Source organism: Lates calcarifer, linkage group LG7_1 (genome assembly GCF_001640805.2).
Source record: "Lates calcarifer isolate ASB-BC8 linkage group LG7_1, TLL_Latcal_v3, whole genome shotgun sequence".
NCBI classification, from domain to species: domain Eukaryota; kingdom Metazoa; phylum Chordata; class Actinopteri; family Centropomidae; genus Lates; species Lates calcarifer.
The window spans coordinates 2028143-2040813 of record NC_066839.1 but is presented as its reverse complement, the minus strand read 5'-3'; the positions used below and the strand labels follow the sequence as shown (position 1 = coordinate 2040813).

The window sequence follows — 12671 nt, the reverse complement described above, 5'->3', positions numbered from 1 at the left end:
CTGAGCTGCTTCTGTCTCTGCTGTTTGATCCACGATCATCATCATTTCTAAAGGCAGATAAACGACTTTATCAGCTTTTCAAAGCATTTTTCAAAAGTTAATTATATATTTTTATTTTTAGTTCTATTTCTTAATGAATTTTAACGTGAATCTGGGGAGTTCAACAGTTAAAAATGTACTCATGATGGTCACTGTATAAACTGACTCAGGTTTTTAAATGTTAGATTTCATTAGTTTACAACAACAAACAAACAATAATAAAAGCTAGAACCTTTTTCAGCAGTATGGTCATTCCTGGCTTAGAAAAGACTTTAAGATGTTTGATTTAGAAAATCAAAGTAATGACAATAATTTCACTAAATTACAGAACTGGTTTGTTAACATCATCATTAGTCTCATTTTGCTGAATTTTTAATCCTTCATTTACTTTTTTAATTTATGAATTTAGAATATAATGAAGCATTTTATTACAAATGTGTATAAATCAAACCCGCTTTTGTCCCATTTATCTTTCTTATTTATTCTTATTATTTCTGGAACAATGCTCCTTTTATGTTGTATCAATAGATCTCATACAATGAGAAGATTTATTCCAGTGGAAACACTGGAGTTTTCTGTGGTTGCTTGGTTAATGAACAGGAAGCGGATCAGTGACTGATAAATGTAAATGACTCGTTTCCTTCTGTTTAATCCTCCGTCATTAAACATTCATCTCCTCCCTGAACTGATCCCGTTTTTTTTCCTTCACACCTTCATCCACTTGATTCCCGGGACCCGCCTCCTCCGTCCTTTTTAACGGCTACCTCTCTCTCTCTCTCTCTCTCTCTCTTCATGTCTTCCCCTCATGTATTTTTCATGCTGTTAAATCCTCTCCTCGGCTCGCGCAGCTCCGGGCTCCCGCTCCATTTAACGGCATCCATGGACGCGAGCCCTCCACAGTCCGCTGCTCTTTAACGCGCTGCAGCCGGTGAATCATCGCGGCGGACACAAACCCGGAACTTTATTTTTTTTACTCTCCCTCTTTTCTCCTCTCTTTTTCCTCCCTCGTGCGTCATGTCTTCTGGCACCAACACAAAAACTGGATTCTCCGTGCGGGACATCCTGGATCTGCCCGATAAAACGGGGAGATGCGCAGGCAGCGGCAGCGGCGGCGGCTCCGCCACCGAGGAGACGGAGGAGGACGACACGGAGGAGGCCTCCGCGGAGGTTTCGGGCGCGGGAAACTCGCAGAAACTTGGATTTAGCGGCCGGAGTTTGTGCGAGCGCGGCGGCGGCGACGGCGGTGAGAGCCTCGGCAGGTGGAGCCGCGGATCCGGTAACCTGCACTTCTCACGTGAGTAAATCTGTTTTTAAACATAAAAATGTAAAACTTGATTTATGTCTCATTTCTGACTCTCTCCTGCTCGCGCGTAAAGACCGAACCAATACAAACCACATGAATCCCACAAACTATCGATATCTTCTGTAAATATTGGGTAAATCTCTCTTTGATCAGTAAAGTTATAAAAATAACTTCACATCATCAGTTCATTTTCATTTCGCCCAGACAGCCCCGAAAACCCTGTCTCCGTTTATCTCAGCAGTTTACAGGATGTTCTTGTTTCCCATTAATAATAAGTGTAAACTCGTATCTGTTGTAGATGTTTAGTTTCTGTCCTTTTATACCGAGCAGAGCAGGTGGAGAGCAGGTGGAGAGCAGGTAGAGAGCAGGTAGAGAGCAGGTAGAGAGCAGGTGGAGAGCAGGTAGAGAGCAGGTGGAGAGCAGGTAGAGAGCAGGTGGAGAGCTGTACATTCAGACGCACGATGAACTTAAAATCAGTGTTTTTCTGAGGGGAGTTCTGCATGGAGTTTGTAAACAGAGTCGATGATGGAAGTTTACATTGTCCAGAGAGTAATCAGATTACTTGTCATCTCACCCTGCAGTGCACGGTCTCTCCTTAAAGTCCTGCACCGAGCCTAAATCCCCCGAGCTCTCCCCGGACGAGTCCCCGGACTCGGCGGGCGGCGAGGCGCAGAAGAGCCGCGGCAGGAAGCGTCGCGTGCTCTTCTCCAAGGCGCAGACCTTCGAGCTCGAGCGCCGTTTCCGGCAGCAGCGGTACCTGTCCGCCCCGGAGAGGGAGCACCTGGCCGGGCTGATCCGCCTCACCCCGAACCAAGTAAAGATCTGGTTCCAGAACCACCGCTACAAGATGAAGCGAGCCCGGGCCGAGCGCAGCCTCGAGGCGCTGCAGCTGCTGCCGGCGCGCCGGGTCGCCATCCCGATCCTGGTGCGGGACGGGAAGCCCTGCGACCGGATCTTGGCGCAGGACTTGGAGGTGCCCCTCAGGTCCGGCCTGGGCCTGCCTCTGTGTGCCTACTCCCCGCTGCTGCACCCCGCTTACGCCTCGGAGCACCCCGGCCTACCACAGCAGCACCCAGGGGTGCAACAGCTGGCACACATGTACCACTGGACCTGGTGAGTCCAGATCAAGACTCTGACTGAGGGGGGCATTTCTAAATGTACGAAGAAGTCCACGTTATAAAGTCGAGTTCGGCCTTAATATGATTGGTTCTCTCCTCAGAATAAACCCCCATCAAAGGGTAAATTATATTATTCAAAACGTGGGAAAATTACAGCTCTTTTGAATGGAGTTTGGTTCAATTCAAGATTTGTTTCCATCAGAAAAATCGTATTTTCCAGACAGGACAGTTGTCCTGAAACAAGGCAGAATAAAATGTGAAAAAAGTTCAATCTTAAAGTCTTTGGTGGTTTCTGGTTTAGTTTTCTTCTGGTTCAAACGACCAATTCCCCTTAAAAATGACATTTTTCTGCTTCATGAAAAATCTGTTAATTTATTTTTCCTTACAGAACAAACACTTTTCCCCTCAGACGCACAAAACGTGTAGAACTGCACTGCTTCTTTTTAAATATGTGGATAAAAAGACTCAACGCATCATGAAGCAGATCAAACCAAATGTTTGTTTTTCAGAACTTTGTGAGTTTTATTTGTTGGTGTTTTCACTGTGTTTGCTGCAGAAGAGTCACTTTTATTGCGAGAAGATGTTTCCCTGTGTGTTTTATAAATCTATTTATAATGTTGATGTGAGTTGTTTTGTAATAAACTGAATATTTATGACGGTGAATAACAGTGTCAGTGGTTTTATTTCAGCTTTTATCGAAGGTTTTCAGAGCTGGAGTCGCTCTGAAATGAATCTATTAATCTTTACAGAGACACAATCAAGATTTTTTAAATCAATAATAAGCAGAATACACATTTATGTATAGTTTTATGCACATTGAGACTGTCTTCACTTTAACTTTAAAGTAAAAATTCACAGTTTGGCTCTTTAATTAACGAGGTCTCCTGTTTCAAACTTTGCTCTGGTGATTTTGGAGCTGAATAATAGTTTTAATATCCTGTTTTGTCAGAACATAGTGAGTTAAATCTGACAGTAGGCCTTTTAAAGAGAAGGTAGAAGTAATATTTTAGGAATAAATAGATGTTATGACTACAAATTTATAATATTTCTAAAATATTTAAACCAAAAATATTCTAAAAGTTCCATCTTTCTTGAACGGAGTTTGGTATATTTGAGGCTTTATTTGTCATTTGATTTATAAAGGAACTTTTTTTCTTTCTATCAGCTGCTGTCTTCGTCTCTGAACAATAAACATCAGAGTAAAGTGAAGCTTTTAAAGCAGTGGTTCTTTAACAGGAGATCAGGAACCTCAGAGCGGAACCAGGTCAGGACTCATGAGACGATTAAAATAATGACACAAAAAGAGGCTTTTCTATTTTTCCTCTCAAATGTTTGTGGTTTCCTGTAAAATCTTAAAAAATCCTTAAAAAGTCAAAAATAGTAAATGTCTCAGAGGTTGGAAACCTCATGTCTTTGGTTTGTTTAGAAGCATTACGTTATTTCAGGTGGTGATTTGATTAATCCTAACTTTGTTTTCAGGACACGAGAGTTTAGTGATATGATAACATATTTAAAGGTGTCATAATCTAGATTTAAGACCTTTGTTTTTTCATCTTGGAGAATATTTTCAAATTAATTTATGCTGCATCTTGTTTTTAAGGAATAATACAAACAGGTTGAACAGCTGGGAGAGAGGACAGGACGTTAACGGTTCCTCAGTGACTCATTTTCAACCCAAGAAGTTTAAATCTTAAAAGAAAAGTTTATCATTTAGGAAATTATTTTCTTCTTGAGACGAGTTGTTTATTTAATGAATATTTACCTGGTGATAGTGATTCAAAGTGACCATTTAATCCTTAAAAATCTAAAAATATTCATCTAATACTCTATTAAATGTTGCGTCATAAAAGTGGAAATTGTCCTTTATAATAAACATTTCCATCATCAGAAGTTTGTTTTCTTTTGAAACGTCTGGTGGGATTAAAATCATCGTCACTGCAGCAGATGACTTCATTCACTGCAAGAAAACCAGCTATTTACTGTGTTGTGACAAAGGAAAGAAAGACCCCCCCCCGCCTCTCGCTGGGGTCAGAGGTCAGCTCATCTCAGAGGGATGATGTCAGAGCATTGAGACAGTTATAATGTGTCACCTGCTGCTTTAAAAGAAGAGAAGAAGAAGAAAAGGAGGAAGAAAAACACCAAAGCTTTGGAGTTTAAAGGACCAATCTGATGATGTTTTTTTTTCTTTAAGCTCATTTAACATTTTATCAATTCAAGAATAAATCTGATGTTTTATGTTTTTATTATTGTCAGGATTTAATCAGCATTGATTCTGTATTTTATGTGATTTGCAGTAAATTGGCTAAAACCTGTAAAATCATCTCTTTAAACAACTTCTCTCTTGTTTTATATTACTTAATTGTATAATTGCTATATATAATATGTTGTGGTCTCTATCCCATCTCTGTTTATTTATTTAAGTGTAACTTTAGTTGAAATCTTTTCATTTTAACATTATTTAGAATTCATGTATTTTTAACTTTGAAAAAGCTGCAGATGTCAGACTTCATGCAGCCAGCAGGTGGCAGCAAAAGCCTGATCAAAACTTCAACTTTTCAACTTCAAACTTCCATAGTTGTGAGGACTCTCACTGACATCCTAACCCAAATCATCACTCCTAATGTTCTCACTTTGCAAACAGATAAAACACTTCCAGGACCCAAACAGGAGGAAATAGAGCATTTGTTGGGGACTATTTTCAGTGGGGGACTAATCCACATTCAGTGTTGTAGTGAGTATTTGTGGCAGCAGGACGGTGTGTGCGACACTGAGTCAACATAAACTACAGTGTGTGTGTTCATGATGTTCAACAGTGTGGCTCACTGATGTGTTTTAATAGTTTTTGGACGATAATGGCTCAGAGGAATAAGATATATCAGGGGCTGATACACACATTAGACTTGTTAGAATATGACATTTGTTGTTGGTTTTGGTCTTTTCCTGAGATTTGTTGACAGTAAGAAAAACACAGAACCTCACCAAAAGATGTCAGTGCCTGTAAACTGGCAACACACTGCAAAAAAACCCTCAAATATGAATTAAAAGATTTTAGAAATGAGCTTTCATTGGCTTAAAACAAACAAATTTAGCTGCCAGCACAGGCGACATTCACTTGATAGGATTCCTTAAAACAAGCCTGGATCAGCTTCGTGTTTCTAGATAACAACACTTTACACATACCTGTAGGAGGAGAGGGAATCACAGCAGAGGGTCCAGGCTGGATTTAAACCCGGGTCAGTGCAGTGAGGACTCAGCCTTAATGATGTGCTCCTGGTCATTATCTGCACTTAACATGTGAAGACATGAAGAGGATGAGAAATAGTGTTGTCAGACAAAAAACAGCACATATTGAATTTGTTTCATGTATTTCATTAGATTTAGCTGTTTGCAGTGTAAACAGTTTCTCTGACAGGGTGCTAAGTCTCCATCTACTGGTCTGGAGTGTAAATAACCAGATACAACTTCACCCTCAACAGAACAGAACAAATGAGAGGATGACGACCCACAATTCCTTGCGGCAGGAGCGTTAAAAGCGCGGGAGAAACAACAGATTTTCTATTTTAAGCTAGCAAAACAAAAGTCCTTAATGACTCACTGAGCTGAAAATCCATATAGATTTCTGCTCTTTCAGATCCTCTTTGGGAATCATCATGAAGAACAGACACATAGTTTTTTCAGCCATTAATATCACCATGATAACAAACAGCTAAATACATGAATGTGAAAAAAAAACAAAAACATTTTCCCTACTTAAGAAATGTATAAAAAGGCCACAAACATCCTTTACAGGAAACTATATACTTCTGTCTGAATATAATCTACTCTGAACTCTTACTCAGTTCCTACTTTTACATTTTGATGGCTCAGCTTTCTCTATTTGTTGTTTCTCATTGAAAAGATTTACAGGATTTTTTTTTTCATCACTCTGGTGGAAATGGGTAAATAAATACTCAGATCCTTAAGTATCCTGCTGCTTAAATAATGTTTTCACTTCGTGGCCTTTTCTCTAATCTTTGATATTTTATTGATTTAATCTCTCTTTGTTGGAGCTGTTCATCTAAAGCAGGTTAGATTTTGATATTTACTTTATTTTGTTGCTGTAATGGGTCACAAGCCAAAATCCATTGGGTTGCAACTGTGATGGAGAGAGTCCTGTCCTGCAAAAAAAAAAAAAAAAAAGTCCAATATTTCAGATGAGATGAAGCAGAGTAGAAGTATAAAGTGGGAGAAAATGAAAATAATCAAGTAAAGTACAAGTATTTCTGTGTAAATGTATTTAAGATCAGATAAGATCAGATAATCCTTTATCAGTCCCACAATGGGGAAATTTACATCGTTGCAGCAGCATAAGTGATTGAAAAAGTTAGAAAGACATAAATACAAGTAAGGGCAAAAATAAAAACAAGATAAGGTTATAAAAAATATACACAACAGTATAAACATGACAATGTAATAAAAAATATTAACAGAAGAGAAATATACAACTTTATACATAGACAGAAAATGAACTAAATACAGATATTGCACATTTTGAAATGGAATTGCACAAGTGAATTTAGGTACAATTGAATTTAGTTACTCATATATCAAAAGGCATATTCAACAATTTAGATTTTTAAATATTATTATATCCATGAAATGCAATAAACATTAAAGAAAATGAATCTGTTCTGCAGATGTTGAAATCAGTTTGGATTAGTAAAATAAAGACTGACCTCATGATGGCGCTCTGGAGCTCCAGTGTGTCTCAGCAGAGAGCCACACACACACACACACACACACACACACACACACACACACACACACACACACACACAGAGCTGAAGACATGTGAGTGTTTTCCATGTTTCTCATGTTTCTTAATGCGTCTTTAGCAGCCAAGTGGTGCAGAGACGGTGCCTTGACCTCCGTCGACCTGCACACAGACTCACTGAATGATTTCTGAAGACCACTTCTGGACGCGTGACCTCTGACCTTTCCCTGCAAACTGTAACCAGGTCAAGATGGAAGGTTTCTAACCCCCTCCAGTACGCCTGAAATGTGGGAACACAATGTAACCTATAATAATAAACTGACAGTGATCTGATGTGTTGTAGGGAAAAAACAATAGAAAAACAATAGAACAGAAAAATATCACTGGAAGCAACATTAAAAAATAAGATGAATTTACTTTATTATCAATATGAACACTGTTTTAAAATATGAATGAAAACATCTGCAGAATTTAACGCAGTGGTAAAGATAGTTTTTCTCTTGTATTCCATAAAAGATAATGAAGAGATTTGTTATCTTGTACAAACATTTTATCATCTTAATAATAACTAAACAACACAACAAAACATTTCTCTTAAAAGCACCCTTCTACAGAGACGCTGCAGCGCCAAAACAATATATTATTTGTTGTCACTACAAAATAGTAATGTGCACAAGTTGGAAATAAGTTAGTTAAACATTTTGTGTTTTTATGCTGTCATGGTTTGATTGGTTTGATTAGTGTTTATTTTGTTCATTTTGTCTTCCTGCATGTCAGTGTTTTGTTTGTTTCAATCTGTGTTTTTGTTTGTTTTCTTGATGGATATGTGAAAAATACTGTGTTTTATCATGTATAAACAACAACAAACTGATCTTTGGTGATTTTGGGGAACAAGTTATTATCTTGTGAGCAACTGATACAGATTTGCAGTCATGATCAGTAGTATATATTGTGCAGTATATATACGGTTGAAAACATTAAAATATTTACATCAGTCCTCAGTCTCCTGCTTCTTGTTTTCCTGTAGCTTTTTTGGCTGAATATGTTTATAATCAGTTTTTGCATTTGTGCAGTTTGTGTTGCTGTTGTGTTGCATTATTCAGAGGTGTTTCTATTATTTTGTCCACCCACCGCAGACTAAACACAGTGCAGAAAGTGAACTTTATAACCTTCATGAGGGTAGCGAGGTGTTCCTAATAAACTGACAACTGAGTGAATATTAAAGCTGCTTTGAAATGTCCAGCTTCAGCGCCCCCCAGTGGTCGTATCAGAAAACACACTGTGGAAACTAAGTCAGGGACACTGAAGGGTTTTAAACAGAAAACTACACCAGTATTCATGTGGATGGTCTCATTTTTCTACAGGAAAACACAAAAAGTTTTAGACAACAATCACACGACAATTCAGTAAACAAGCACAATAATCCTGTTCACTCTCATCCAGATAATTTGGTCTTTAAAGTGCGCTCTTATTTTGAAATAAAGGGAAAATGAGTACAGAGTTAAAACACTAATGTCCTTTTTAAGAACAGGGCAAATGTGCAGACTGGGAAAACAAGTAAAACACTGTATTTGTCCTTTATTTCAGCTGTGAGTTTCAGCTCAGAAAGAAAGAAAGAAAGAAAGGGGACACAGGTTGTTTTAGCTTCCAGGAGTTGTGACATTAAATGTGGATTTTTCTATGTTTCAGGAGCCAGGTGGTCTGGACGTACCCTCCTCCCCCTTCCTCCCTCCTGGTTGGAGTGGGGCTGCCTTTTTCAAGAGGCGTTCAGGGGCCCCAGCTGCTTGGCCTAATGCTCCTCCAGAGAGCCAAGGATTAAACTGAGGGGAGACGGACAGAGAGGCAGAGTCTGCAGAGGGGAAATGAAAGGAAACGATGAGGCAGGAAATGTAAGAGAGGGAGGGAGGAGAGAGAGAAAAAAAGATGCATACAAATAGAGGTTGTAGTAAGTGTCTCCCCCACCTCCCCCACCTTCGACATGAGTCAACGCCACAGGTGGTTTGGCTCAGATCATGTGAGAACCAGGGTTTCAAGGAAAGAAAGAAACTGAAAAAAATAAAGATGTGTTGCAGGTTGAAGGTAAAATAAAATCTAGAAAGTGCAAAAAAAAGAAAAAAGAAAAAATGCTGTTTATTAAAACAGCCAATCAGAGCTCTGCAGGTGTGATTAGCAACAGCTGCAGGTAGCGACCTATAGCTACATCCATCCATAAAAAATAGAGACTGAAAAAGTGTTTCTAAAGTTTAGTCCACCTGATTTATATCAGTGATACAGACTAAATGTTAGCAACACGTCTCAGTGTAACAACTCAATTCAACAACAACACAAACTGAGTCCCAATAAACCATCGTGGCAGATGTACTGCTCTATCTATAACATGGTGTGTTCCATTACATCGGAGGTCGGAACTCGGAGTGACGTCACTTCCGAGTAAACGGCAGTCAGAAAAACATGGAGCGCTTTCTTCAAAACGATCTGCTGCACCTGTAGAACACCTCAGCTGTTAACAGCAGATTTTAATGTAAACACTTCAGAATGTTCTTTAAGAGCCGTTAAGTCGTGAACCGTTTCAAACGTATCCTGAACTAGCCATTGTCATCGCTAACTATTATTAGCAATATCAGTTGATAACAACACTGCGCTGCTTTTTCACAAACAGTGTAGAAACACGGATAAAAACTGAACAGTACCGTGTGTGTGACTGACTTAATGTGGAACTAATATGACAGAACTGATAAAACAGGAAAATTAGCAGAGTGTTCACTACTATTGATACGAGTGGCAGCCATCTTGAATTTCTATGTTGGGGTTGCTCCGACTTTCCGAGTTGGAATTCTGACTTCAGGGTGCGTTCAGTTGAAATTTCTGACTACCGACTATAACTGGAACACACCATTAGACTGCTTTAGCTTTAGCCACAGGTGGAGGAAGTATTCAGATACTTTACTTTGGTAAAAGTACCACTACACTCGTCAGGTGATTTATAGGAGAGAAAAAAAATAAAGTTCAGATTCATAAATCTGTTTCCAGTGTTCAGACTTTTCCTGTAATCTTTGATTTCTGATGAAACGATGGATCATTTACTGGAATAAAAACACAAGAAAGATTTAGAGAATTAAACAAAAACCTCCAGTCACTGAAGGAGACGAGGAAATATAGAAAAATATGCTTTTATTTAGAACATCTTCAGTAAACTTCAGAAACTGAAACACTAAGCTTCTGGTTTTTATTCTGGAATAAAAAAAAATAAAGTTCTGATATATAATCTAGTTAAAAGAACTTCTGAAATCCAGTTTGCAGGTGTTTTATCTGGAGCAGCTGCAGCTTTTTAAATAAAATCAAATTCAAATTCAAATTCAGGAAGTGTCCTCATGTGATGTTTAAATTCTGTCAAATTGTAGGGAAATTGTAAATTCCTCTTCATGGCTGCGACAAAAATCTTCCTCCTGGTGTTGCTGCAGATTAACACTCGGACCTGGTTTGACAAAGTCTCTGTGAGTTTGTGCTTCCGAGGAACTAACATGAAAAAAGATTTTTTATTTTATTTTTTATTTTCTTGATTAGAAACCTGGAAGAAGAGCGTTCACTCACCTTCTCAGACTGATGACATTCGTCTTTACAGAGGGAAGTTAAACAGCTTCAGACTGACGGAGCCTTTGAGCAGGAAGAAAGACTCTCTCTGCTGCATATTTCATAATGGTTCAGATTTTATTTTAAATTCTCCTACAGAAAAAAAACATACTGGATCCAGGTCCAGGTTCTTGGTGTTCTGGTCCATGAGGATCTGAGGCTTTGAAAGAGAAAAGAAATGAAAATGTCAGTATGGGCGTTTTTAAAAACAGGATAAACCAAATCTGAATAAACAAAGACTCTAAAATAAAAAATAAAAATAAACAGGGTACAAGGAAAGCTAGGATTTTAGAAATACTGACGTCCATGAACGCCTCCAAAATCTGCCCATAACACAAAAACATCTCTGAATTTTTGTCTTTATTCAGTTCAGTTCTGTAAACTGTATTTTAAATCATCATCATTTAAATCAAAGTGTTCTCCACACTGAGGAGGAAACGTCAATTATTTGTTGTCTCAGCCTGAAAGTTCAGATTTAAATCAGAAACAGTGTGAGCTTTATAATGGTAGAAATCAACAATAAATAAATAAAAACACTACGAGCAGCCGGGATGAGAGGATGAACAGAAACATTATGACAGTGCAGGAGGATAAAGCTGTTAGCTGTCATTAATTAAAGTCAGAGCCAATTTAAATCTTGAACCTTTAAATAACTCAACATTAAAAGTTACAGAAACATCATTAACTGGTGTTTAATTTCAGAATAACACAGACACATGAAGTTAAAACAACTGTCATTAAACTTGAACATATAGATACTGCAGCAGAGTTCCTGTGTCCAGGTAAAGACAGTTAAAAGGCCTCAGCTGTAATTAATTCACCTCCAACTGGTGATAAACACAATGAGAATATTTGATATTTAAACAGGAGCTCAGACACTTTATTAAGTCTGTAGGCTATAACACACTGCAGTGACATGTAGACTGTATTTAAGTTAAAACGCTCTCAGTATAAAAGATGATATTTTGACCATAAACTAACACAGATACATGAGATTCAGTGTTTTAGAATGAAAACACTTTAAACTCATGATTATCCACATTATAACACAAACATCAGTAAAGTTCTAAAGTTATTAAGCAGGAGTCTGATTCACGTTAAACTCAGACAGGAGATAAGAGACATGTTTATATTAACGCGTCCTTTACAGGTAAAATATTGACCTTAAACTCATCACACACTAACACACACATCAGATAGAATATTAGCGCGTTATCAACTGTTGACAAAGTTTCTGATCAACGAAACTCAGCATCAGAAACTGTAAAGCACGTGAAGCCACAGCTTTCATCTTTACACTTTAGAAAATTAAACTGCAGCTGTTTCACATCTGTAAACACCTGCAGACTGTTTCTGTACCTGTCCCCTCTGGGCCTGCAGCAGCACGAAGCCCCGGTCCGGGTCCGGGTCCGGGTCCCTCCTGCAGCTGAGCGGTTCACCGGAGAGAAACAACGAAGACTCGTTTTTAATCCGAGGACGTGAAGTGACGTGACGCCGCGGGTCAGCAGGTGATTGGCTGCTCGGACTGTTCACCGCGAGGACTGAACCGAACCGAACTGAACCGGACTGAACTGAACCGGACTACAAGCATTTTATAAAGTTAAATAAAGTTCAGTCAAATTAAACTAATAACTAAAGTTAAAGCAGTGAATCTGTTTATAATGAATTTAAATTGTTTTTAATAAACTGAAGCTTCAGTTAGAATCAAACAAACAATAATGAATTATAAAAAATGAATCATTAGTAAAGTGAGTGTGTCACGTGCTTCAGTAAAAGATTAGAACAGAAGTAAATTAAAGACAAACTGAGTCAGCAGGAAACAAAGGCT

General features: G+C 38.4%; 1 protein-coding gene and 1 long non-coding RNA gene across 2 annotated transcripts; one reads left to right on the top strand and one right to left on the bottom strand.

Annotated features, from left to right (window-relative positions):
- The first annotated feature begins 838 nt into the window (after positions 1-838).
- Positions 839-3122, top strand: nkx2.2b (NK2 homeobox 2b). Its single transcript, XM_018660141.2, has 2 exons — positions 839-1333; positions 1924-3122. Exons 1-2 carry the CDS (start codon positions 1054-1056, stop codon positions 2457-2459), a joined length of 816 nt encoding a protein of 271 aa, XP_018515657.1. The 5' UTR covers positions 839-1053; the 3' UTR covers positions 2460-3122.
- A 4508-nt stretch (positions 3123-7630) lies between these two features.
- Positions 7631-12276, bottom strand: LOC108872470 (uncharacterized). Its single transcript, XR_001959227.2, has 3 exons — positions 12203-12276; positions 10805-11003; positions 7631-9062 (listed from the first exon to the last, which is right to left on the bottom strand). It is a non-coding gene; the product is annotated as an uncharacterized LOC108872470 (long non-coding RNA).
- Between the last annotated feature and the right edge of the window lie 395 nt (positions 12277-12671).